Source organism: Ascaphus truei, chromosome 22, assembly GCF_040206685.1.
Source record: "Ascaphus truei isolate aAscTru1 chromosome 22, aAscTru1.hap1, whole genome shotgun sequence".
Lineage (NCBI taxonomy): Eukaryota > Metazoa > Chordata > Amphibia > Anura > Ascaphidae > Ascaphus > Ascaphus truei.
This window is the reverse complement of record NC_134504.1, coordinates 1,514,266-1,540,739: the sequence shown is the minus strand read 5'-3', so window position 1 is coordinate 1,540,739 and position 26,474 is coordinate 1,514,266. Positions and strand designations below refer to the sequence as shown.

The 26,474-nt window shown below is 45.5% G+C and overlaps 1 protein-coding gene across 5 annotated transcripts in view; it reads left to right on the top strand.

Moving 5' to 3' along the window:
• MYOCD (myocardin) overlaps positions 1–26,474 on the top strand; it is a 65,612-nt gene that overhangs the window by 34,170 nt on the left and 4,968 nt on the right. For 3 of the 5 annotated variants that reach the window (XM_075579628.1, XM_075579630.1, XM_075579627.1), the window contains 8 exons: positions 4,550–4,625; positions 6,686–6,847; positions 11,443–11,615; positions 15,872–15,991; positions 17,573–17,817; positions 18,686–18,833; positions 21,462–22,412; positions 24,967–25,095. In XM_075579628.1, the coding sequence (XP_075435743.1) occupies positions 4,550–4,625; positions 6,686–6,847; positions 11,443–11,615; positions 15,872–15,991; positions 17,573–17,817; positions 18,686–18,833; positions 21,462–22,412; positions 24,967–25,095 (2,004 nt within the window). The remainder of the gene's footprint in view (positions 1–4,549; positions 4,626–6,685; positions 6,848–11,442; positions 11,616–15,871; positions 15,992–17,572; positions 17,818–18,685; positions 18,834–21,461; positions 22,413–24,966; positions 25,096–26,474) is intronic. The other 2 variants (XM_075579631.1, XM_075579629.1) reach the window with 2 other exon arrangements.

The window sequence follows — 26,474 nt, the reverse complement described above, 5'->3', positions numbered from 1 at the left end:
CATCAAACGTTGTTATCGCAATTGTCGGTTCTTAAACTAAAAAACCATAACGAATAAGAATGAAGCTGTCTTATAAGGATGGTTATACTTAGCGTTCAATTACATCAGGGCCCTTCATCTGGCGCCCCGCGTGGGGCCACGGTGTGGGTTCTGGCGCCCCGCGTGGGGCCACGGTGTGGGTTCTGGCGCCCCGCGTGGGGCCACGGTGTGGGTTCTGGCGCCCCGCGTGGGGCCACGGTGTGGGTTCTGGCGCCCCGCGTGGGGCCACGGTGTGGGTTCTGGCGCCCCGCGTGGGGCCACGGTGTGGGTTCTGGCGCCCCGCGTGGGGCCACGGTGTGGGTTCTGGCGCCCCGCGTGGGGCCACGGTGTGGGTTCTGGCGCCCCGCGTGGGGCCACGGTGTGGGTTCTGGCGCCCCGCGTGGGGCCACGGTGTGGGTTCTGGCGCCCCGCGTGGGGCCACGGTGTGGGTTCTGGCGCCCCGCGTGGGGCCACGGTGTGGGTTCTGGCGCCCCGCGTGGGGCCACGGTGTGGGTTCTGGCGCCCCGCGTGGGGCCACGGTGTGGGTTCTGGCGCCCCGCGTGGGGCCACGGTGTGGGTTCTGGCGCCCCGCGCGGGGCCACGGTGTGGGGTTTTCATACTAGTTGCTTAGGCAACAAAGTTAAGTTTTTCACACTGAGAGTCTCTTGCGAATTCATGTAATGTAAATAGATATGTTATAGATGTAAAATGTTGAAATATAGTCATTTTACAGCCTATAAATGTATCTGAAATGACATTGCAGTAAGTTTGTGGCCGCCCGGCATTATAGTATTGCTGGTCAATGATATTATTGTTTAGTAAAGTTGAGCTCTGTAACTCGGGCACCGATTCCATGTCGCTGTGAAATCCTTTCCCCTTGCTTGGGAAGATCAGTTAGTTTAGCTGTCTGTGGAAGACATCTTCACGGGGTATTAATAGGGGTTTATTACCCTTATTTAATATGCTGTTAAACGGTTTCCCAGTGCTAGATAAGTCACCTTTCAAATTAATGGGACTCAAATCTTCTCTAGAATGAAAAGTGACTTGAGTGGTTGCCTAAGTCCTCAGCCAAGGCACGGTTCTGTTGGGAAACATACTAGAGATCCCTCTCCAATAAACACAGATAATCCCCGGCTCTCTGTCTAAGGGGCGAGAGAAGTACAGCTAATCTCTGTTATGGCCAGGATGCACCAAGCTTCATTAAATCAGGGTTCTTATCATGACGTTACCCAACACAGGAACAGACGTTCTGTTCCCAGAGGTAACACGGTATCCTCGCAGCTAATTACGTGCAAAAGCCACGTCCGTGCTACATCTCATTAGCACAGGCTTAGTATTACGTTGTAGGATAACGTTGCGTTATCTTCCGACAACGTCGTGTTATGTGCGTCTTAGCGTTACTCCGACCCAGCCCCCAAAGTCAGGCCTTTGTTGGAGTGGAGAAAGAGGGAAATAACGCTACGTTATTTAAATGATGCCGAGCTGTGGTGTTGCGCCCGTCCCGAGCGTGTAAAAGCCCGGTTCCCATGTCTGGAGAGGAGTACCGGCCGGCAAGTTTAGGTATAACTTAAATAACGTTGTCTCTGTTAGACTTTAGTGGATTTATGATGCCTCTGATAACATGCTAATTATATGGAAATTAGCTATTATCACCAACGTTCATTACAGTTAGCACTACGCTGTTTATGGGGGAAAACATTACTTAACGCTGTGATTGTCCGTTGAAGAGACATCGTTAGTCTTAACGTGATAAGTTAGGTTAAGGGACATAGCAAAGCTTTGTGGATCTCGGCCTATGGGTGTTATTCATTAAAGTGAGATGGTGCTGATCGGGTCACGATCGCGTGCAAAGTTCAATTGAAGTCCATGAGCGTTTCTGTGCAATAAGGCCCCAGTTCAACTAATAACCCCCTCGGACTCCAGTTATCGAGCAGATCGGTATCACCTGTGCGGCAGTCGTACAAAAACCTGAGTGTACACGGCCTGAAAGCTAAATATTTAGGGTCTAGGACAGGGAGGGTTTACGGCATGTGCAGTGGGCCGTGTGACCAGTCTGTTCTCACGCCACCGCGCCGGCATCTGCAGTGGGAGGGGAGCTGGCGCCTCACTGCGGACGTGGGACAGGCCCATCTCCGGCGCAGGGAGGTGTAAGGAAGTGGGTTCAAACAAAAGTACGTTCAGTTTACCGTCATTTTACTCAAGTATTCTTCATAATTAGAGGTCGGGCGCGGGGACTTCCGTTCTGCGCCTGCGTTTGGTTTCCATATGACTCATTCCTTGTACTTAAACAAAACTACACGCAAAATTACCCGGACGGTAAACGCCATTATTTTTAATAAAGTAGAGGCTATAAACTATTGGTCGAAAATAAGAGAGGGTATACGGCGTATACCCTCTAATACAGCACTGGTTATCACTTATAAATATTCCTAGTGAATCACGATTATTATGGTATTAGAGAATTCAGCATGTCATTATAAACACAATCCTTCTTAATATTAATGTCCATTTTTTTTGTTGTTAAAGTAGCCTTTTAAAAAATTGCATGCTACCGAAATAATAATGATACTAAGCTTTAATTTAGTTAGTCTTGTGTGTAACTTGAAAGCACTTTAACACATCCTATCAATAGATTAGTGTCATAAATAATGGTACGTTAAAATCTGCAAAGCAAGGAGTAGTATTAGACGTGTCAACTCCCAGTTATTTTCTGGGTCCCACTGATTTGGGGTCCCACTGATTTGGGGTATGTTGAGTCTCATTGATGGAAATGTCATCTGTGGTGAAGAAACTCATTGATTTTGGTCCTTCCCGATTGACATCTATGTAGAATATACATTAACTTTGACATTCTTGGTATGTTCGACGTGTATGGGCCATGCAATGATCATTGACTTTTTTTAACAGCAGCACTAAAAAGGGTGAAATTCGCAATGTTTGCTTAGATGTGAAAAGTCTTGTGACATGCCCGGTATGTCATAGACACTTCATCATTTTCAGGTTGTATATCGGGATGAGTGCTCTGATGGAGCGTCCAGCCTGATGGAACTCCCCCCCTCCACTTCCGTTTCCACCATCCAGTGCCACATTGCGGTCATGTGATCCGTACCATATACAATCGCCTCAACCTGGCGACCAAAGGAGGGCCCAAAGGCGGAGGGAAGCCTGGCCAGCTGACCGGAAGTCGGGCCTAATTTAACATAATCAGCTGGCCGTACCCTGTCCTCTGCCAGAGCCACGCTGTACAAACCAGTCTCCCCCCTCCACGCTCAACACCCTGAAGGCCCAAGCCGAGACTTCCGTCCTATGCCCCGGGAACCATGCTCTCCGAGGGCCTGCATATCACCATTTCAATTTGTGACCTCAGCTGTACCTTTTTTGTAGACCTGAACTGCTTTAAGAATCAGACTATAAGGAAATCCTCTGTCTGAGGGAAGGCAATCAGAATATTTTAACGTATGAAACATTAATGAATACAACACAGTTTGTTTGTTTTTTTAAAGAAAAAGCTGAATTGTAATATATCCAGTGAATGAAGCCTTTTCAGAAATAGCCGATTTGCAAAATCTGCAGGAAAGGGCTTTACCTTCAAATGACTCATTCCTCACTAATCATAATATCAGGCTCATGGTTTTCCAATCAGAGAATAAAATATGAGGTCATTTATGCAACCCAAACCCTCAACATGTCATTAATGTTAGAAATACAATCTAATAAATAGCTATCTTGACAATAGCTGCTTCATTTCGTATTTCAAGGTCACTCGTGAAGCTGAAACGTACATATATCACTGGGAGGGCGACATTCAGATGCAGTAGAGTATTTTTTTTTGTAAATGGAAATCTCCTCCCTTCAAGTTACTTCTTTATTAAACAGAACCAATAATAACGGAGTAATTAAAGAAGGTAGATTTGCTGAAGAGACATTTGGACACAATGTCAAACTTAGCTACTATTATCCGTTACCACGGAGCAAAAGTAACTATGGCTGACGGAGTGCCATGAACACTTCATTTGAACTCGGTTTGAATCCCTGGGCCAGTAATTTGTGACCGCGAACCAGTCTCATTGCCTGTAGCGCTTTATATATTGTCCGCGCTGTATGGAAATTGACAGCAGAAGAAGAACCATTGGGCTCCCCATATCTACCAAATTTCCTATTCTCAGGCCCTATAATATCCTCGCCTCTCATTTTTAGGATGGCTTTGGGTCTATCCAGGCATTCCTTACGGTAGCCTCTGCCACCTGTGTTGGGACAACGTGGCCTATACAGAAGATTTACTGTCCCTGGTACTGTGGATGAACAGGCAAATGTCGGCGGCACCGGGGACATTGCCGCAATCGCGCTGCGGGTGGGAGGGTCCAGGTCCTTTGGTGCCGTGGCAGTGCCCGGCAGTGGCATGAAGACATTTACTACATCTGTATGATGGCAATAGTTAAACTGTTTAGCATTATTGCACTTATAGTGTAACTTTGACCAATGACTCTTCTCCTGATGTATGTGTATCATTATTTTTCTGCTTTCTTTGTAGACTGAAGATTATTTAAAGCACAAGGTCAGAAATCGGCCTGAGAAGTCTGATCTCATTAATATGCACATTTTGCAAGGTAAGTCCAACCTTGCATCGGCCATATACAGTACGCAGTAACGCCTAAAACTGCTGGCACTACCTTAGGGGGTCATTCTATATACTCCAAACAGGGCATTCGGACTGTTTTCGTCCGAACACCCCGATTGATGTAAATGAGCGTGTTGGGCTGAAGATGGCCACTCTGGAGTATATAAAGTGCCTTAGTGCCGCAATGTCCTAGTTGGGTATTGTTGATATTGGGATCACTGAAGAGTTACCCGTCCTTGCGGAGTGTTGGAACAACATTTAATGTTGATAAGTAGGAGTACACATTTACACTTATCTTGTTCAATTGTGACTTTGCTAACCTCTTCACCTCCCTTGTGTATTAAACTTCTGGCAAGCTGGTGGCATTTGTGACGACGTCCAGTGGAAGTCTACCAGTGTTTAGCCGGTTCCCTGGAGATATCACGCCCACCGTTCTCCCGGATCAGTGACTGTCGGTTTCTGTTTGTATAACTAATAGATGAGATGGGACCATGGGATCATTACACAAGTAATCATGGGGTCCCCATCCCAAAAGGTCTACAGAACTTTGCGAGCACAGGTCTGCAATCCTAACGCTTAGTCCCTATCCAGGCAGGAAGTACACTTGCACTGGACAAGAGGCCCCTCTGACAGCAAAGGGCTTAACAAGCTATGGGAACTCCAACTTAACATTGACTGCCCCAGACATCACAGGATCCTCCTCTGATGTCACAGGAATGCCCCATGACATCACTTGTTCTCTCCCAGTGCCACCGCTGCAGTGTACCCCTTTTCTCATTGCGGGAATACAAATTGTTCTCCCGCATAACACAACCTATCCTAATATAAATCAGCATGACACGGCGCTTCTAGATTAAATCCCGAGAAAATCACTGCAAACAGAAGACCGTCGTTAGCGATAAAAACTTATTGTGTTTAATGAGGACTAACCAGGGTCGCGAAAATATTAGGAAACGCAAGGAATAGGTCTGTGCATGACTAGAGCAATGCTGGCAGCGCTCTGACTTCCGACCAGAGCACAAAACACGATTGGGACACATTGTGCAAACGGCGGGGGCTCCCACAGGAACAGAGTCTGACATTTATACTCCACTGCAATAAAACAGTTTATACAACGTCTGTTCGGCAATTACTGCAACCACGATCATGTAATATAGAGGTTTGGAACACCAGAAATAAGCTAATTTTCAGTATTTACAAAGCACAGGTCCGCCTCCAAGGATTGTAATCTGTGAGATTTGGGGCCAGAAACGGGTATTTTAATGGGAAAAGTGCTGATTTGTATCATTAAGGGGTTAATTCTATGTCCACCTAAGCGACTGATGGGGCCGTTTCCCTGCGATATTCCTTATTGACTGGATCGCTTGGGTGCATGTACAATAAGTGCCTGTGCCTCCATTTCTGTCTGTAAGGCGCTGACGCTAGAAACCATTGAGACTGACTTTAAATCAGTGTGACACAGAATCACTGGGAGTGACCGGGCTGTGTATACAAGGTGTCGGACATTTATTTATCAAAGTTTCCGAGCGACAAAACTGGCTCTAAAAAAACTTCATAGCTGTGAACGGGTCCAAGGACCGTTTATGTGTCTCGTGATGCGGAGTCAGACTCGTGGATTCTTAGCATCAGCGTCGCAGAGTTCATCGGAGTCTCAGTGAGAGAAAATTAGACGTGAATTCGCCGCAAGAACTTTTTGTTTTTTGCACTTTTGCGTATTAAAGTTGGAGTTAAAAAAAGCTCGTGCACTAATTTTTGTAAATTTTAACCCATTGACACAACTCTAGTGATATTTGTCCATATTTTTCCAGAATAAAAAATACCAATTTACAATGGCCCCAAACGACCACATCTCATTGGTACATTGCCACATCTCATTGGTACATTGCCACATCTCATTGGTACATTGCCACATCTCATTGGTACATTGCCACCTCTGCCAGCCGCGCACACTGAGCTTTGCATACCTAATACAAGGGATATATGACCATACAAAACTAGACTACGGTGAGAGTTTGGTGTGACATGATCCTTTTGAATTTGGCGTTCTAGACTCAGCCGCCGAGGGTTCCGATCAGGCTGCACAGATGAAGCTGAAAAGAGCTCGCCTGGCAGATGACCTGAATGAAAAAATTGCTCTCAGGCCAGGTCCATTGGAACTGGTGGAGAAGAACATTATTCCTCTTGAATCTACTCTGAAAGAGACCCTGGCAGGTAGATGACGCTGTGCTCCGCTTGTGCCCACTACTATAGTTTAAGTACTATAGATTGTAGATGCTTTTTAGGGCTCTATGTATCAACACAGACAGCAGTGCGTTTAGATGCACCGCTCCGTTTTGTGGAGTTACATTATATGGTAGAATAGTTTCTTACTTCTGTTGCAAAATATTAGACTTAAGCCACTTCAGGTGTCGAGGATTTTGGGGGCAAAAAGAATGGCTGCAAGAGACGCAGAATGTGATACATCTCATTATAATCTGTGCCCCATGTAACTCCCGCCAACTCCTCCTACTGACTCTCCCCAAGGTGCATGCTGAGGCAGAGACGCAGAATGTGATACATCTCATTATAATCTGTGCACCATGTAACTCCCCCCAACTCCTCCTACTGACTCTCCCCAAGGTGCAAGCTGGGGCAGAGACGCAGAATGTGATACATCTCATTATAATCTGTGCACCATGTAACTCCCCCCAACTCCTCCTACTGACTCTCCCCAAGGTGCATGTTGGGACAGAGATGCAGAATGTGATACATCTCATTATAATCTGTGCACCATGTAACTCCTCCCCAACTCCTCCTACTGACTCTCCCCAAGGTGCAAGCTGGGGCAGAGACGCAGAATGTGATACATATCATTATAATCTGTGCACCATGTAACTCCCCCCAACTCCTCCTGCTGACTCTCCCCAAGGTGCAAGCTGGGGCAGAGACGCAGAATGTGATACATCTCATTATAATCTGTGCCCCATGTAACTCCCCCCAACTCCTCCTACTGACTCTCCCCAAGGTGCAAGCTGGGGCAGAGACGCAGAATGTGATACATCTCATTATAATCTGTGCCCCATGTAAATCCACCCCAACTCCTCCTACTGACTCTCCCCAAGGTGCAAGCTGGGACAGAGACGCAGAATCTGATACATCTCATTATAATCTGTGCACCATGTAACTCCCCCCTCAACTCCTCCTACTGACTCTCCCCAAGGTGCAAGCTGGGGCAGAGACACATAATGTGATACATCTCATTATAATCTGTGCCCCATGTAACTCCCCCCAACTCCTCCTGCTGACTCTCCCCAAGGTGCAAGCTGGGGCAGAGACGCAGAATGTGATACATCTCATTATAATCTGTGCACCATGTAACTCCCCCCAACTCCTCCTACTGACTCTCCCCAAGGTGCAAGCTGGGGCAGAGACGCAGAATGTGATACATCTCATTATAATGTGTGCACCATGTAACTCCCCCCCAAATCCTCCTACTGACTCTCCCCAAGGTGCATGCTGGGACAGAGACGCAGAATGTGATACATCTCATTATAATCTGTGCACCATGTAACTCCTCCCCAACTCCTCCTACTGACTCTCCCCAAGGTGCATGCTGGGGCAGAGACGCAGAATCTGATACATCTCATTATAATCTGTGCACCATGTAACTCCTCCCCCAACTCCTCCTACTGACTCTCCCCAAGGTGCAAGATGGGGCAGAGACACAGAATGTGATACATCTCATTATAATCTGTGCACCATGTAACTCCCCCCAAATCCTCCTACTGACTCTCCCCAAGGTGCAAGCTGGGGCAGAGACGCAGAATGGGATACATCTCATTATAATCTGTGCACCATGTAACTCCCCCCAACTCCTCCTACTGACTCTCCCCAAGGTGCAAGCTGGGGCAGAGACGCAGAATGTGATACATCTCATTATAATCTGTGCCCCATGTAACTCCCCCCAACTCCTCCTACTGACTCTCCCCAAGGTGCAAGCTGGGGCAGAGACGCAGAATGGGATACATCTCATTATAATCTGTGCATCATGTAACTCTCCCCAACTCCTCCTACTGACTCTCCCCAAGGTGCAAGCTGGGGCAGAGACGCAGAATGGGATACATCTCATTATAATCTGTGCATCATGTAACTCTCCCCGCCCCCCCCCCTCAATTGCTCCCACTGACTCCCCAAGGTACAAGCTGGGTCAAAATTGGAGCAAAATCCTTTGATACATAGGTGCCCTAGTTTTACTCCCCAATTACCTTGATACTTAGACCCCGTAGCTTCTATATCCTATAAGCAAAACCTTTAACCTCTTGGCTGCTGAAGAGGCCTAAATGCAGTTTATCAGAGGGGCAGATGGCTGCAGCGATGTCTGAGAAGTGTAATTACAGACTGCTCTGGAACAGAATGGTGTTATATAAACATAAGATGTCATTAAGGTGACACGTCAATTCCATAATTTTGGCGTCCTGCTGTTTATTTGGTCATTATTATCTGTCCGGCAAACAAGACGCTTGTTACATTTCTTTGTGAATAACAATTTAAAGTTGTCCCAATGGTATTCAAACCCTTGCCAGTGCAACCCTATAAACTGGTGAGCATCTGGCGTTATCCTGCAGAGATAAAACGTTTCGACGCTGCAAAGTGCAGTTCAATTATTGACGTCATCTCTTCAAGTTGAGTGAAAGGAAACAGCCTGAGCCAAAGCTTTAATAATTTCCAAACGCTCTGCCGTTCCGTCTGTGAGTTGGGGCATAACTCGATATCTGAGGCACCTTGTCATCACGTCAGTGGGTACACAACCCAATGTGTGCCAAAGTGGGAGATTAGAGCCTGACATGGTAGTCTTTTGCCCGTTTAACCCTTTGAGTGCCCTGTGACTAAGCCCCCCCTCCCCCCTGGCCATGAGGTCTGACATATGTTCGCTCGATTTGTGGGGGAGATCCATTGGAGCGCAGAATGGGGAGACCGATGAGGACTCCCACCTTTTCCGTAATCGGACGCGTGATCGCGATGTGCCGGAGAACCCGTGGCGGTCTCCTGCCGCGTCAGCTCTGGCACTCAGATTAAAGAGTAGTGGTACTGCGCCGGATTATAAGAACTTCTAAACCTGCTAAACAATGTGACAAAGTCTTTGGGACGCCTTTTGTAGCAGGCAAAAAATGAACGCAAGTGAATCATTTCATTGCCTTTCTCACAAAGACTAAATTACCCTGGTGTGAAATTATTTCTCGTTTGTATCCCATGATAAATGAATGTTTTTTTCTTTTCACGCCCTCCGGATATTTGGGCTTATCAGATGCTTATTGGCCTTTTCCTTATCAGTTTGCCTAATAATTGTTACATCGTTTCTTTACAAAGAACACAACGGAAACCGTTTCCAATGACACTTTGATGACCGGTTCTGAGAAGCGCAGAATCTGATCACGAAAGCGAGTGTGTTCAGAGGGTAAAAACGCCCAGGCATTTGGTTACCATTAAACCAGCGGGGAGGGGCCACTCTGATCCTCAAGGGCCACCAACAGGTCAGGTTTTCAGGATATCCCTGATTCAGCACAGATGGTGCACTCGAAGGCTGAGCCACTGATTGAGCTACCTGTGCTGAAGCAGGGTTATCCTGAAAATCTGACCTGTTGGTGGCCCTTGAGGACAGGAGTAGCCCTCCCCCCCCCCCCATCCCTAAAGTGCCCACCCATCTGACGTGCAGGGTACATCCAAGGGTTAAAATTGCCAATCCCTTGCACTTCCCTTATTAAACACTGCACTGCCGTGAGTTCAGGGTGGTCCTAAGAGGGGCTCTCCCTGGGAAATGTGTCTTATGTAAAATGTAATGTAGAAACAGGTGCAAAAAAAGCAACCCAATCCATGGAATGATCTCCCGAATTTCCACACTTCTCACTGGTTTCTCACGTGCCGGGGACAGCGGGATAGACGCCAGATCCACAGGGAACCAGATTACACGTCCCCTGTTATCAGCCCGTCCATTACTCGCTGTCCTGCCTTCGCTCTGCTCACTTCTCACCGATAGCTCCGGGCGTTACACTTTATTAATCAGTACTAACCCCAGAGTCAAGAGCGGCTGTCACACGAGCCCTGGAATATCGGAACCGCTCCCGATAATGTCTCTGCTCCCCGAGGGCTGTCGCAGGAGGGCTGGATTACCTCACAAATACCTCTTTAGAAGAGTTGGCCGCTGGATCTGGTCACTGGGGGCAGATCACGTAAAAGTATTTTTGGGGGAGCAAGAGAATATTCAGCTTTTTCTGCCCGGGGGCGAGTAACGCGGTGCAAAGCGGCATGGTAATAATGCTACTAGAATGTAGGTAACAGACTGCATTACTCCTTGCAATATAGCTAACGTTTCTTAGTTGACTAAAAGATACATTTTTAAAGTGTGTGTGAGTGTGTGTGTGTGTGAGTGTGATCATTTTATTTATTTAGTGGTTTCCAAAGTGACAATGTGCCTGATTTGCTAAAGAATATAAATGTGTTAATATAAAAGATGGAGCTCTGTGGCTTTTGGGAAAAAAATTGACGAGATAAACAGAAATCAACAAGAAAGTGGAACTGTTACTGTGTAAATAAATGTGCGGAAGTTGTAATAATCGGAGTTTGTAAATAAAATGAACAATTTGAGCACTGTAATTACTGTATTCGTTTTTTATTAAATGCACACACACTTCCTTCATGCAGTGTGACTCGACAAGGACTGAAGATAAATATGATGATATATTGTGTGTGTGTGTGTGTGTGTGTGTGTATTTATACCACGTACTATATAAATACATATTTAGTTAATTCCATCTTTCTGATGTGTCCAGGTGACCCGGTGACCTTCTCCAAGCCGGTGGACGCCTTCGCTTTCGAGGAGGACAGCAGTAATGACGATCTGTCCCCTGAACAAGCGCGGAACGAGGACTCCCTGGGACCTGCTTCTGCATCTCCGCAAGAGGCCCAAAGCTTTACAGGTTCTCCCACTTCAGGCTCAGCACAGGTAAACTCTATGACCAGCTCTTTCCAGCAAGGTGCAGGAGAGAAGCATATCTCAGAGAAGGAGAAGAGCAAGAGGTCATACTCTGACGCTGGAGGGTGGCAGGCTAAACGCTCCTTATAACCCCTTCCTATAACTCCTCCCCTAACTGCTCCTATAACGCCTCCCCTAACTGCTCCTATAACCGCTCCCTATAACGCCTCCCCTAACTGCTCCTGTAACCGCTCCCTATAACTCCTCCCCTAATTGCTCCAATAACCGCTCCCTATAACTCCTCCCCTAACTGCTCCTATAACCGTTCCCTATAACTCCTCCCCTAACTGCTCCTATAACCGCTCCCTATAACTCCTCCCCTAACTGCTCCTATAACCGCTCCCTATAACTCCTCCCCTAACTGCTCCTATAACCACTCCCTATAACTCCTCCCCTAACTGCTCCTATAACCGCTCCCTATAACTCCTCCCCTAACTGCTCCTATAACCGCTCCCTATAACTCCTCTCCTAACTGCTCCTATAACCGCTCCCTATAACTCCTCCCCTAACTGCTCCTATAACCACTCCCTATAACTCCTCGCCTAACTGCTCCTATAACCGCTCCCTATAACTCCTCCCCTAACTGCTCCTATTACCACTCCCTATAACTTCTCCCCTAACTGCTCCTATAACCGCTCCCTATAACTCCTCCCCTAACTGCTCCTATAACCGCTCCCTATAACTCCTCCCCTAACTGCTCCTTTAACCGCTCCCTATAACTCCTCCCCTAACTGCTCCTATAACCACTCCCTATAACTCCTCCCCTAACTGCTCCTATAACCGCTCCCTATAACTCCTCCCCTAACTGCTCCTATAACCGCTCCCTATAACTCCTCCCCTAACTGCTCCTATAACCACTCCCTATAACTCCTCCCCTAACTGCTCCTATAACCACTCCCTATAACTCCTCCCCTAACTGCTCCTATAACCACTCCCTATAACTCCATCCCTAACTGCTCCTATAACCGCTCCCTATAACTCCTCCCCTAACTGCTCCTATAACCGCTCCGTATAACTCCTCCCCTAACTGCTCCTATAACCGCTCCCTATAACTCCTCCCCTAACTGCTCCTATAACCGCTCCCTATAACTCCTCCCCTAACTGCTCCTATAACCACTCCCTATAACTCCTCCCCTAACTGCTCCTATAACCACTCCCTATAACTCCTCCCCTAATTGCTCCTATAACCGTTCCCTATAACTCCTCCCTAACTGCTCCTCCAGTTAGGGGAGAAGTTATATGGAGTGGTTAGTGGAAGAGTTACTGTATGGGGAGTGGTTATAGAGAAGCTAGGGAGGAGTTATAGGGAGCGGTTATTAGAACATATAGGGGAGGAGTTATAGGGAGCGGTTATTAGAACATATAGGGGAGTTATAGGTGGACATGATTTTATAGAATACACCGTATCAAACTCGGCATCTGTAACTGCTTCCCCCCCCCCCCCTAATCTATTACCTAATCGGCCAAGTCTGGGGTGCGTTAGATTAAGCTCTCAAAAGGTCGGACTGTCAGATACTCAAATAATAACCTTCATACATTTCATGCCGGTGCAAATTGACTCAAGAGAAAACTCTGGCATCATCTCAAGGACAAAATGAGATAGACATCTCAGCAACCCACCCTAACAAGGTCACGTTTCACCGGGGTGATTTCTTCATCTTTTAACAGATCAATAACCAATAGGAGCACTCGCAATTTCTCTCTGGTACTGCTACGGGCGCAAAATCTTCCACAGTAAGGGAGGATCACGCGCTGACACAAGGAATAAGATGGCGCTCCGCTGGACTTGAACAAATGATGTCCTTAGGTGTATTTAAGGATCGACGCTTCGCCCTACTCTTGTTAAAGTTCCAGACTACTCGGGGATTGACGATTGGACTCTAAACGTACACATCCAGTGGAGCTCCATCTCGCGCTTACTAGGCAGTGTGCAAATCTCCAACGCTAGTGTTCAAAGGGAAAACGCACAGCATCTTGTGTAGAAAAGTCTAACTCCAATGGAAATGTAATTGTATTAAATCCTGGCTGTTAAACTAGCTGTGGATAACAATACTTTGTGCAGAACATTGTGGTATCCTGTGAAGTATCCTGAACAATTGTTAACCTGAATGTGACATATCTTTGGCTCCGACGGATACGTTTCATTCCTGTGTCTTTGTTACATAGTGTACTTGGCATTAAGCACCTCCATTTTCCAAGCACTTAGGGCCGGCAGCCAAAGTATTGTCTGCTTGGTATGTCTAATTGCATGGGGCTAATAAAACACGATTGGCCTCGAAGGCTTGTCGGCTGTAGTAATCGGATCACACATAAAATACAGCGCTTATGTCTCTTACGTAAAAAAATGATGTATATCCTAAATAACGTCTGGTGTGTAAAAGTCCTAATGTAAGCCGAAAAAATGTATATGGTGTTTCCAAAAAACGCGACGTTTTCCTAGAGTTCTCCATTAATGAACAGTTGTGAAAAACAAGAAATAATGTCCAAACATTACAGTGAGAGCACATGAAAGATGGAGGCCTATGTGTACCCAGCGCTGTGCGCCATAATAACACTCATTCTGGCGCTGGAAGATACTCCATGCTCTATTCTTTACCAAATGGTTTCTCAGCTCTCGGGGATTGTACCTTTAAATAAAACACTACTAGTTCGTCCAAAATCATTTCTTACTCGCTTTCCTTCTGAAAACTGTCTTTCTTCAGTGAAGAATGAGCAGGTCATTAACTGCAGCCTCGCGGGATTTTCTTAACCAGTTACCAGATATGCTTTTTGATTAAATGAAATCTACCCTTGAGTTGTAATGCCAGGCGCCTGCCGAGTCCTCAGTCCTAGTCTGTCCATGCTGCCTATGTTACCACCGTCTGTGCAAAGCTGGTATGTTTGGGACCTTGTCATTTCCCAGACAGTGCATAGATGAAACCATTGTCTTGTTGGTTTCCTAACCTAAGAGCTACTGAAGATTATTTTGTTATGAATAAGGGCTTCTGGAGAATAGATTTGGAATTATTATATTACTTTCAGTCTACTTTGGAGCCAAAGCAAGTTAATTAATTCCCAGGTCAGAATAGCAAAATAGGATAGAGCCTCAGTATACAGTATATATATATATATAGTATACAGTATATATATATATCATCCTCCACCGCGGGGTGAAGCCTTCCCGTGACCTCCCAGGTACTGCGGTTACAGCCTCTTCTCCCCGCTGCTCCAATATATTTCCTCATTTCCTCCTCCCATCTTACTTTTGGGCGTCGTCTTAGTCTTTTGACATCCGTTGGAATCCAGTCGGGTACCATCTTTGTCCCACGATGGTAATTTCTTTTTGCGATATGTCCAGCCCGCCGCCATTTTGATTTCTTCACCCTTGTGATGTCAGAGTTCGGTCTGCTCCCGAATCCGTTCATTCTTTTTCCTGTCTCTCCGGGTTTTATATTGTTTTGTTATATGAAATATTTTACGGACTTCCTAGTGCAGAGTTCTAGTAGCCATACAATTTTATTTATATATATATATTTCTAAAAGAAAGCCATGGTTCTGTTAGGGTGTGAAGTTTTACAGCGGATAAGAAAATGGCCATTGGACCAAGTGGTTCTGATCTGCCGTTAAACGCTGTTTCGTTTTAAAGACGCATCGGCATTGTAGAATGAGAGACACGTGATTGTTGCCGGCACAGATCGTTAGCCGGACAGGTTGTACCCGGCAGGTTTTATTTAACGTAGGAAGTGAGGACTGGTTTTGGATCATGCAACAATTCACACACTCGAAATGGGTCAGTGACTCGCCCAGGGCAAAGTGCCTCGGAGACACTGACGCATGTGCAGTATATTTCTCCATATATAGAACAGTCTTGTGTTTATACCAAGAAGCTTTGAATTATGTGACTGGAATAAAGAAATCGGAAAATAAATCCTTTACATAAATCTTCCACGTTGCTCCCGCGCTTTCTCGCGGTGACTCTCGTTTTACCTACACCCCGAGTCGCAAAACGGCCACTGATCCTTCTAAACCAGGGGTGGTCAACTCTCGTCCTCAAGGGCTCAAACAGTGGCTCAGTCATTATGACTGCACCACCTGTGCTGAAGCAGGGATATCCTGACAACCTGACCTGTTGGTGGCCCTTGAGGACCAAGGTTGATCACTCCTGATCTAAAAATAGCCGACAGCTTTGTCTAATTCCGTTGTGACACTATTGGGATTACTCATAGCAAGCGCTCTTATGCTTCTAGAATCGTTCCCACGGCTCTGATAATGAAGCAAAGGATGTGAGCTCTGCCCCAAATCCCTCGTGTTCACTGCATACTGAGAGCCAGCTGTCCCCCAATGTGCCTGTCCCAGGAGCAGTGAAGGTAGGAACAAGCAATATGTTACCCGGCTACAAAGTGTCCCTAACCAGACCCCCCGGGATTATGCACAGGCGAGTTACTGTGAGGGTTTCATTTGGACATCATTGGGCTATATAACGGCTTTCCTTGCATAGCGCACATACCAGGCCGCTGTGACCGGATACCCAGGGTCCCATAGGGCGAGACACATTGTAGGCACCATTATAGGGCCACAACGCACACACAAGTTATTATTGGGCTTTCATGTGTGCATGTGTACGCAGGGAGTCCTCCGATCAGTTTGGGACGCTTGGCCAGTCTGGTTCTGATGGAGATTTCACCTAAAACCTAATGGGTCTGTCTGAGCCTGCACTTATTTATCATGGCCCGGGGTCCTTGAACTCCGACCCCTCATAATAGGACTGGACATAATGGCACCGCAAGCTTCCAACGTAGAGAGAATGTGGTCAGTGGGTGTTTCAAGATAGTGGAGCCAGGCCGGGCAAAAAATGGCTGAGGGGCAAAAAATGGCTGAGGGGCAAAAAATGGCTGAGGTGCAAAAATGGCTGAGGGGCAAAAAATGGCTGAGGGGCAAGAAATGGCTGAGGGGCAAAGCAATGTTGGCCACAAAGTGGTTATTGGTGACCTCTTCCAGTTATAGCTGCTGATCCCTAATACTTTAAAAAAAAAACGGCACAAATGCACTGATACACGTAATCTGACTGGGCACACTTAGCTTAGATTTGCACATGCATGCCCACCCATACTTACACACTTAGCTTAGATTTGCACATGCATGCCCACCCATACTTACACACTTAGCTTAGATTTGCAAATGCATGCCCACCCATACTTACACACTTAGCTTAGATTTGCACATGCATGCCCACCCATACTTACACACTTAGCTGAGATTTGCACATGCATGCCCACCCATACTTACACACTTAGCTTAGATTTGCACATGCATGCCCACCCATACTTACACACTTAGCTTAGATTTGCACATGCATGCCCACCCATACTTACACACTTAGCTTAGATTTGCACATGCATGCCCACCCATACTTACACACTTAGCTTAGATTTGCACATGCATGCCCACCCATACTTACACACTTAGCTTAGATTTGCACATGCATGCCCACCCATACTTACACACTTTTTATCCTGCAGAAATTGGGAGCCTGTGCTTTTCTGCTTATATGGAGGAGATGCATCCTCATTATTAACACTTTACCCTTAAATGGCTGCTCACCATCTCTCTCTGCCCTTTGCCACACTGCTTTTGTGTGTAAAATCTTATGCTCCGTTCAAGAGATATAAGCATTTGAAAAAAGGGCACGGGAGGTTAAAATGGAGCTTTCCCCACAGCCCAGTTCACTTTGTAACCATGGCAACCTCAGATGCTAGAGACAGTCGACAATAGGGATTTTTAACACACTAAAATGTATTTTTTCAAAAACAGCAGTATATGCTCAGGGGCAAGATACGTACATTATCAGATAAACTCATACGGGCTTCTGGAGAGGGGGATAAATCATTTAACTCCTTCACTACTGCAAAACCATTTCACTGATCTGTAATCATCTTTGTAATTGGCAGTGTAAATCCTCGGCGGACACCAAGAACCGGCACAAGAAACCCAAAGATATCAAGCCCAAAGTGAAAAAGCTGAAGTACCACCAGTACATTCCTCCGGACCAGAAGGCAGAGAAGTCTCCGCCGCCCATGGACTCAGCGTACGCCCGACTCCTGCAGCAGCAGCAGCTGTTCCTGCAGCTGCAAATCCTAAGCCAGCAGCAGCAGCAGCATTATAGCTACCAGGGGATGCACCACCCGCAGCTCAAGTGAGTGACACACACAGGACAGCAGGTGTATCCATGTGTGGGGGGGGGTCCGATCTGAAGCATGGACCTCCTTTAGGCAAAAATAGGGTGTGGGGTCTGATAAAGAGATCGAGAACAGAGGAGCTGCAGGAAACTGAGGTTACGTACACACGGCTGATAAAAACCGTGCCCTTTCCTTGCTTAGGGCAGGGGCGCTCAACTGCAGTCCTCAAGAACCCCCAACAGGTCAGGTTTTAAGGATATCCCTGCTTCAGCACAGGTAGTGCAGTCAGACTGAGTCACTGAGCCACCTGTGCTGAAGCAGGGATATCCTTAAAACCTGACATGTTGGGGGTGGGGGGTGGTTCTTGAGGACTGGAGTTTAACACTGCTGGCTTAGGGCACCAACATTGTAGCGACCACACAAACGATTGACCACCAGTAACACAACTGACCACCAGTAACAACTGACCACCAGTAACACAACTGACCACCAGTAACACAACTGACCACCAGTAACACAACTGACCACGAGTAACAGTGCGCGGGCGTTATATTTCTGCTTCGGCCTTTACTCTGCGTACTCATCCAGTAGTGCCCTATTTGAAGACACAGGGATTGACAATAATATTTCCCGCGTGCAATCTGGTGAGAAACGGGGGAGTATTCACCACACGGCCACGTGTTCCCCATCTTTCCATTTCAGTAACGGTTGTTTGGCTGCACCTATAAACACCCCGCGGATCTAGCACCCAGATTAACGGGGGGCTTACAGGCATTTGGATCGGATCTCTGCGCCTGTAACCAAACAAACCTGAAGGAATAACGGTTATTTAGTCGACACGCTTTTAGGGATTTCGGTAACTGACCTTTTGATGCATTTTTAAAGGCAGCCATGTGAGCAAATGGGCCGGAATTCCAGCCAGACCGCCGCCCACAGCCCGTCCCTGTCTCCAGTGAAGACCACTTTCTCCGGCCAAGCCAATATATCTTCCATGAAACTCGGACCGCTGCCTTCTAATCTGGATGACCTGAAAGTAAGTTAGGACATACTGTACTGGAGATGATCGCGTGTCCACGGATACAAACTGAAACAGGACAGTAGGAGATACCGAGCACAGAATGGATTGCACCTGCTAAAGTCGGCGAGCTCGGTGAAGTCCGGTCCTGTATGTGTATGGTCCTGTATGTGTATACTCGTGTCCCGTCCCACGGTGGGATTCGGTGTCTTCCAGTACTTAGAAATGCAGGATTACAATCTCAGAGTACTCCCGGGCACGCGTGGAGACTCACCAGCTGCCTTTCATAATGTGACTTCGTAGGCATTGTAGAAATCTTCGTTAGAGCAGCAAAATACAGTAATAAATCAAACTGAATTCGATTTAATGAGAATCTACATAACGCAATGTAGTCCTGAAGAAGACGGGGATTTCGCTGCGATCCAGGCGCTTGTTGCCTGGTTTGTCCATACAATCCCAATGACCGCAGGTGTTTTTCAGCTATCCGTTAGTCTTTTAATTGACCAAGATATTAGAAAACCTATTCCACTTCCATTCACGATACTGTGATGCTGCTTTCCAAAGCTAGAGTAGAGATCATCGCTATTCAAGTGAATGGGATGAAACTCTTCTCTGGAATGGTTAAGCGGCTTTACGCTTTATTGAATACAGGCCTATAAATCTGCAGCAAAAGTGATATTTTAGTTGTGTCTCTGTTGGAGATGTGTGAATTATTCACAGACCATTAATTTTGCCGTGAATATGGCGTTTATTCGCAGGTGTGAATATTCACACATTTGTACGTGCGATGTATTCATGCATGGCCCCCCCCCCGCCCCCCCGGAAGACACGAATGTCGGCATTAGGGGTCATTAGTCTGGACGTTCGCAATTAAATCAAAACATTCTATTTTTTTTTACATTTCTCTAAATGTTGTGGCATTCGATGAGAGAGGGGGAAGCGAATATGGCGGCGGGTTTATTCACATTCGCCCAAATATTCCTGCGCCCAATTCAATATTGTACCGCAAATAAAACTTTGCCAAAACACCACAAAGAATTCCTGGGTCAAATTTTGACACATTCGCCTCTCCAGTGTCTTTTAAAGCTGCAGACCGAGCAATATCCTACATGTGTGGTGTTTAATAAATCAGTTCTGTACAATGAGAAAATACTTGTAGCATTTTTTTTAAACCACTCTGAATTACATTATTTATGTATTATAATGTAACAAGCATTTTTTGTTTCTATAGCAACCATTTACAAAGTCACATCCCCTTCCTCTACTGAATTAGGCTCTGGCACACCCCTTTTTGAGCTCCGCCCCCTCTCTAACAGTGCACTAATTGTACCTGGTGACTGCCTGGTCACATGATCTTCCCCTTGGAGTTTTGCATCTTTGGTCCTCTTCTGCTGCACTGACAGCCATTTAGTGAACCCCCGAACCGAATCTTCGCCGTTCAATTGGCAACTTAGCTAATTACTTATCATTGGGTGGATTGTATTGATGCTCATATTAAAGGGGGGAAAACACAACTTGAACTGCTGCTTTAAAGCCGCAGTACTATTCCCCCTCCCTTTTATTTATTTCCTTTTTTTTTAATATCTAAAGCACGTGACAATGTCTAATTCTACATTTTTACCTACGCTGACAATCGTTTGGGGCTCCTGTTAGAAATCTGGAAAAATCCTGATTGTGCGCCGAACATAATGTCCGCCTTTCAGTTTCAATTAATCCTTCAGTCAGTGTAACTCAACAGCTACAATGTATCCTGATATTACTAAGGTACATTAACAGACTATTGTTACAGTTTGCAGCTCAAACTGCTGGGAACATTGGCAACAAATGATCCCAAACAGGAAAGTGTTACAAAGATCTTGCACTGCTGGGGAAGTGCTAAACCTGCAGAAGAAATCAAAGGATGCTCAGTATATTTAAAATTAAAAATAAATTTTAAAAAGTCACTATTCTCTAATACTACAGAACTGATTTATTTAAAAAAAAAAAACCCCATACAATTTCACGTGTTTTTCTGCTTTAAGCTATTATAATGCCATCATTAGTCAAAGTCACAAACATGGAGTAATTAACTGAGAAACATTTGATTTGAGGGATCCAAAGAACACTCCAAATATTATTTTTCCACAAGATACAAATAAGATCTATCAGTTGGGCTCTTTTAACCCTTTGGGTGCCATTAGCTGTAGCAGCAGATGTAGCCATATTAACTGTCCCCGTGACCGCGACAAGATTCAAGATTACAAACATGTGACCACTTTCTATCGTTGCTGCAGAGTACTTCGGCCGTTACCGCCACTGCAAATCAGGGATTTAGACTTAGTTTCTCGTGGTCACGTGGACAGTAAGGCTACTAGATCTTGGGGTCTGGCAGTCCGGGGGGGGGGGGGGGCGCATGGCGTAGTAGCTACCTAATTATCTACTCGCTCATCTCCCTAGGGAAGCCGCATTTTGAGCTCCCATGGAAAACTCCTTTATCGTTCCGTCATCCGTGGCGGAGAAATCACGTGAACGCCAGTGCCAGAGGGGTCATGTCATGTCCTTGTGGTGGGCCCACTTAGGCACTCAAAGGGTTAGAGGCCAATAATGTAGAAGGTGTGGATAATAATGATTGTCAGTCTTTTCCTAATATACCTCTATATATTTAAGGTTTCCGAGTTGAGACAGCAGCTTAGAATACGAGGTTTGCCCGTGTCTGGTACGAAGACTTCCCTGATGGAGCGTTTACGGCCTTTCCAGGACTGTGGTGGCAACGCAGTGCCAACATTTGGTGAAATGACAACGGTCACATTCCCGGTTACACCCAACAATGCCCTGTCAGGCTACCAAACACATCCTTCAACAGGCATGTTATCAAATGGATTCTATCAGTTTGGTAGCACCAGTTCCACTCCGCCTATATCTCCTGCATCGTCTGACCTCTCTGTTAGTGGCTCTTTGCCTGATACCTTCAGCGATGGACCAATGTCTTCTCCTTTTGGCCTACATCCTTCTCCTGTTCACCTAAGTGCAGATGAAAGTCTAATAAGCAGCATCAATAGTAGTAGCTACCAAGCAGAACTGGAAGGAATCGATGCAGAAAAAGACAAAATGTTGGTGGAGAAGCAGAAGGTCATTAATGAGTTGACATGGAAGCTTCAGCAAGAGCAAAGACAAGTGGAAGAGTTAAGGATGCAACTTCAAAAGCGCAAGGGAAGCTGTGGAGTTCAAGATAAGCAACTTCCATCTCAACTCTTTTTTGGGGTACCAATCAAACAGGAAAATGTTGTATCTAGCTGTCCATTCGCAACAAAACAAGTGGCTTTGAAAACACAGACAAGCAACCCTACAGAGAAATTAGGTCCATGTGGGGCACAGTCAATGTCTTGCCTGGTAAACAGCCACTGCATGGAGTCATCCAGCCAGAACTCCATCATTTCTTCAACTTTTCTGAGTCCACAGTGTTCTCCCCAACATTCACCACTTGGAACTGCAAACAGTCCACAGCATATCAGTCTGCCTCCATCACCCAATAACCACTACCTTCTGCCGGTATCCCCGCACTCGCAAGGCGACGGACGCAGCGTGTCCCCACACAACAATCGACTCCGCACATCACAGGTAAAGGAACAGACAAGTGTAGAAGCATAAAAAACGATAAATTGATTGCAGATAAAGATCCTTTAACCCATATGTAGGCTTGGCCCATATGTAGGTTTGGCACATATGTAGGCTTGGCCCATATATAGGTTTGGCACATATGTAGGCTTGGCCCATATGTAGGCTTGGCCCATATGTAGGCTTGGCCCATATGTAGGCTTGGCCCATACAGTATGTAGGTTTGGCCCATATGTAGGCTTGGCCCATATGTAGGCTTGGTCCATATGTAGGCTTGGCCCATATGTAGCCTGTGAAGTTTCCTGTCCACTGGAAAGACCATATCAAAGGTTTTATTTCCCTATTTCATACAGTAACCCCATAGCATCCTCTTCTATACCCCTGTAGATGAAAGATCTGCTCACTTATAGGCCAGGTTACATGGCCGTTCCTCTCCCTGGGTAAAAACTAGCAAACACTCCTGTATCCAGTGGATATATAGAGATATGTATTATGTATTATATATATGTTATATATATTATATATTATACATACACACACATACACACACACAGCAGAGTACCACTTTTTAATGACCTGATAGTGATCTAGATTCACTAAAGGATTGGTACATTTGGGTTACCATTGTTATACGTACTTATTTTTTTTATCAATCTATTTATTAAAGCCACATTGCCCGTGTTAAAGCATTGATAATGGACTTTTTACTTCGACTAATTAATTATGCCAGTACTATTCACTACAGTCTGATACTTGACTTTATTGGGCTGGCGCCAAAAATGGTTTCCGATTTGTATTACCTGGGGACGACAGTACGCTGATCTTGCCTATGTACCAGGAAAAATATAAACCAGTGAACCTAGAATAGACCCTGAAAGTGCATTGAATACACTTGTAACTATTTGTTATCATATATACGATAACTCCTAATATATACCTTCCACTAAATAACTACCACCCCTTGTATACTAAAGAGGCTAGTAAAGAGTTGCTTAGCAATGCCAAACTAGCCCATATGGCTAACCCCCTCCCCTCGGGTGGCCCTACAACCCTTTCAGGGGTACCTACCCTCATCACACACCTCCAACCCATAACACTTAACAACCCCACCTCTATGGGAATGACTTACAGCTCAAATCGCCACAGCTGGCGTGGGCCCCGGGGAGAGGGAGGGGGGGGGGTTAACCCCTTTTTTTGGCATTGCCAAGCTATACCTTACGAACCTCTTTGGCATACACGGGGGGGGGGGGGGGTGGTTAGTCTAGTGGTAATTATATACTGTATTAACACTTTGTAGCAATTTGTGGTAACCCATGACTAGCTGGCCACGTGGGCTGCCGAGGGGTTATTCGTGGTATATGTGTGTTTTGGGTTGGCTTATTTATTTGTAGGGTGTTTGTTATACATTAACCCTTTAGTAGTTGTAGTCATTCATTTGCAATGCATTTGAAGCCGCAGGCACCCCAGGGGTCGGGGTGTTCTCTGCCGCGGCGTTTATTGTTTGTAATAAATCCCATTTATACCTATATACCATTACACCTATGCTAGAAATACAAGATATTCGCACATTGATTCTTTATTGAGGAAATTAAGGTTGAATTACCCCCAAAACTTCATTTGCAGACGAGTTTCTTCATTCACGGTTATCGGCCAAATATCATTTTTAGCGCAGTGTTAAATCTGAAAAAATATTGTGCGTTATATATTTTTTAATGTAACGCAGAATATTATCGCCGATTTCACGGAGTTGAGTGAATCTTAGCATCCGCTTCCCATGTTGTGGAGTACAGACGTAGCTACGTGTATGCTTACCGTCTTCGGTGCCGATGTCCCGAGAGTGCGGCGGTCGCAACACTGGGTCCAATTCGGAAGCATGGACGCCTCAGAGCGTGATCGCGGCAAACACCGTCTCAACTGCGACACCGGAGACAGTCTTCCTACATCTGTAGTGTGCCACAACTGCTGAGATTCAAATTGATAGCATTTAGAGGATATTCTTGCAATATCTTCTGTATGGATATGCATTTCCATGTGTCACAAATGCGTGTTAGGCATAGATGCGTTAGAAATGCGCACGTTAGAATTGCGTGCGCTTGATGTAGATGTGTTAGAAATGCGCACGTTAGAAATGCGCGCGTTAGAAATGCGTGCGTTAGACGTTAGACGTGCGAAACTGGCCAAAATGCAGTGGCAACATTTTAAGCGCTATTTCCCCCGATCTCTCGCGTAACGTTTCTCTGAGTCTCAAAGGGCTAATAATGTCGCCAAATTAGTCTTAGATTTGAGAAATGTAGCAAATTTGCATATTTAATAAAATTGCAACGCACGCCAACTTAATGCTTGGAAAACCGCTCGCAAACTCTGACTTAGAGGCAGGCTTTTTTTTCGCAACTGAAAAAGGTCAAATTTCCCATGTTTTGCACATTTCCTGTTAGAAACCAAATCCTTTGCTAAATATGCACAAGTTGGGACTGGGAACATTATATATACACTGCGCTGCATCGGCTCAAATAAACAGGAACACGGAAGAATTATGCCCTGTAATTCCACATTACAGAATACGGGGAACCCAGTGGGTTTCTCTCCGACCCAGAACAACTTGCAGTCCTCTTTCATTGACCAATCGGAAAGCAAGGAGAGTATCCAAGATGGCGCCCAGCCGAAGAGCCCAAACATACACAGTAAGGTAGGATAACCGTCTTCTGAGTTGTGTGACACAAGGAGCTTAGTTGTAATGTCATTAGCTTTGAAGTGGGGGAATTCCGTTGGGCCAGTCCATTCTCCTTGTGACCGTGGGAAATTCCCTTCATATTTCTCCGCTTCGGACACCAAAGATAGATTATAAGTTCTTTGGGTCCGGGCGTGACTGCGCCTGTGACACTCTATGTACACTATCAGCACTAGAAAAAAATATTAATATGATCTATACATACAGTTATGGTCGCCAGGTGGCTTCTCCAAAAATACTGGACTCAATGGTGACCAGTGTGTCAGGTCACTATGTCCAGGGAGGAAAATACTGGACACATACATGTCCAGTATTACAGTACCTCTCATTTTTTACTGGACAGAGTTTCCAAATACAGGACAGTCCGGTTCAATACCGGACACCTTGCAACCCTACATACAGTATAGACAAGGGGTGGCCAACTCCAGTCCTCAAGACCCCCCCAACAGGTCAGGTTTTCAGGATATCCCAACTTCAGCACCGGTGGCTCAGTCTTTGAAGCAGGGATACCCTCAAAAAAACCTGACCTGTTGGTGGCCCTCGAGGATTGGAGTTGACCAGCCCTGATATAGACTAACGGTAAATTCAATATACTCTGAAGCGGTCACTTGCGCTGTTTTCGAAAAACCCTATTGAATGGGAAAATGTCATTTAAAAATGACGGGCCGGCACTTTGGTAATATACTGAATTTAGCGCTGAATTAAGCTCATGTTTTGGTTTGGCCAAAACTAGATTTATTTGGCTTTGGACTTTGAATCTGGTAAGTTTTGACTTCACACGCTCAATTTAAACATAATATTTAAAGATCTGTGTCTGAGTAAAACACCAAAACGAAATACATTCAGAGACGTCCAAGAAACCCCTTTTTTCTTTTCTCAAAAGTAACTAGAGACAAGGAATAATTGATTTTAGTGTATATAGATTTAATCTTTTCATTCAGACTTCTTCAACATATATTACAAATCTAAAATGAAATGTATTATACAAAAATAATATTTGTATTTACACTGGAAGTATCTGCGTTTTACTTGATATATCGCCTTTAACGCATTGTCTGGACTTTATTCATATATTTATGGGTATGTGCTATAATGTTTGAATAATTGGGATTTTTAAAGATGGCAACCCATCTGACTGAGATCCTCATTGGAAATCGCCATGGTGATGTTACCTGCAGAGAGATGGGCCCTTTAGTTTAGATAAATATGTAAACCGTTCCAAAATATGGCGATATCAAGGGTGAGTGTGTTAAATCCGAACATTGGGATTAAACAAATATGGTGCAACCAACAAGAATTCTATTTAAAACACTTGTGCAGAATAGCAACGTGGAGGG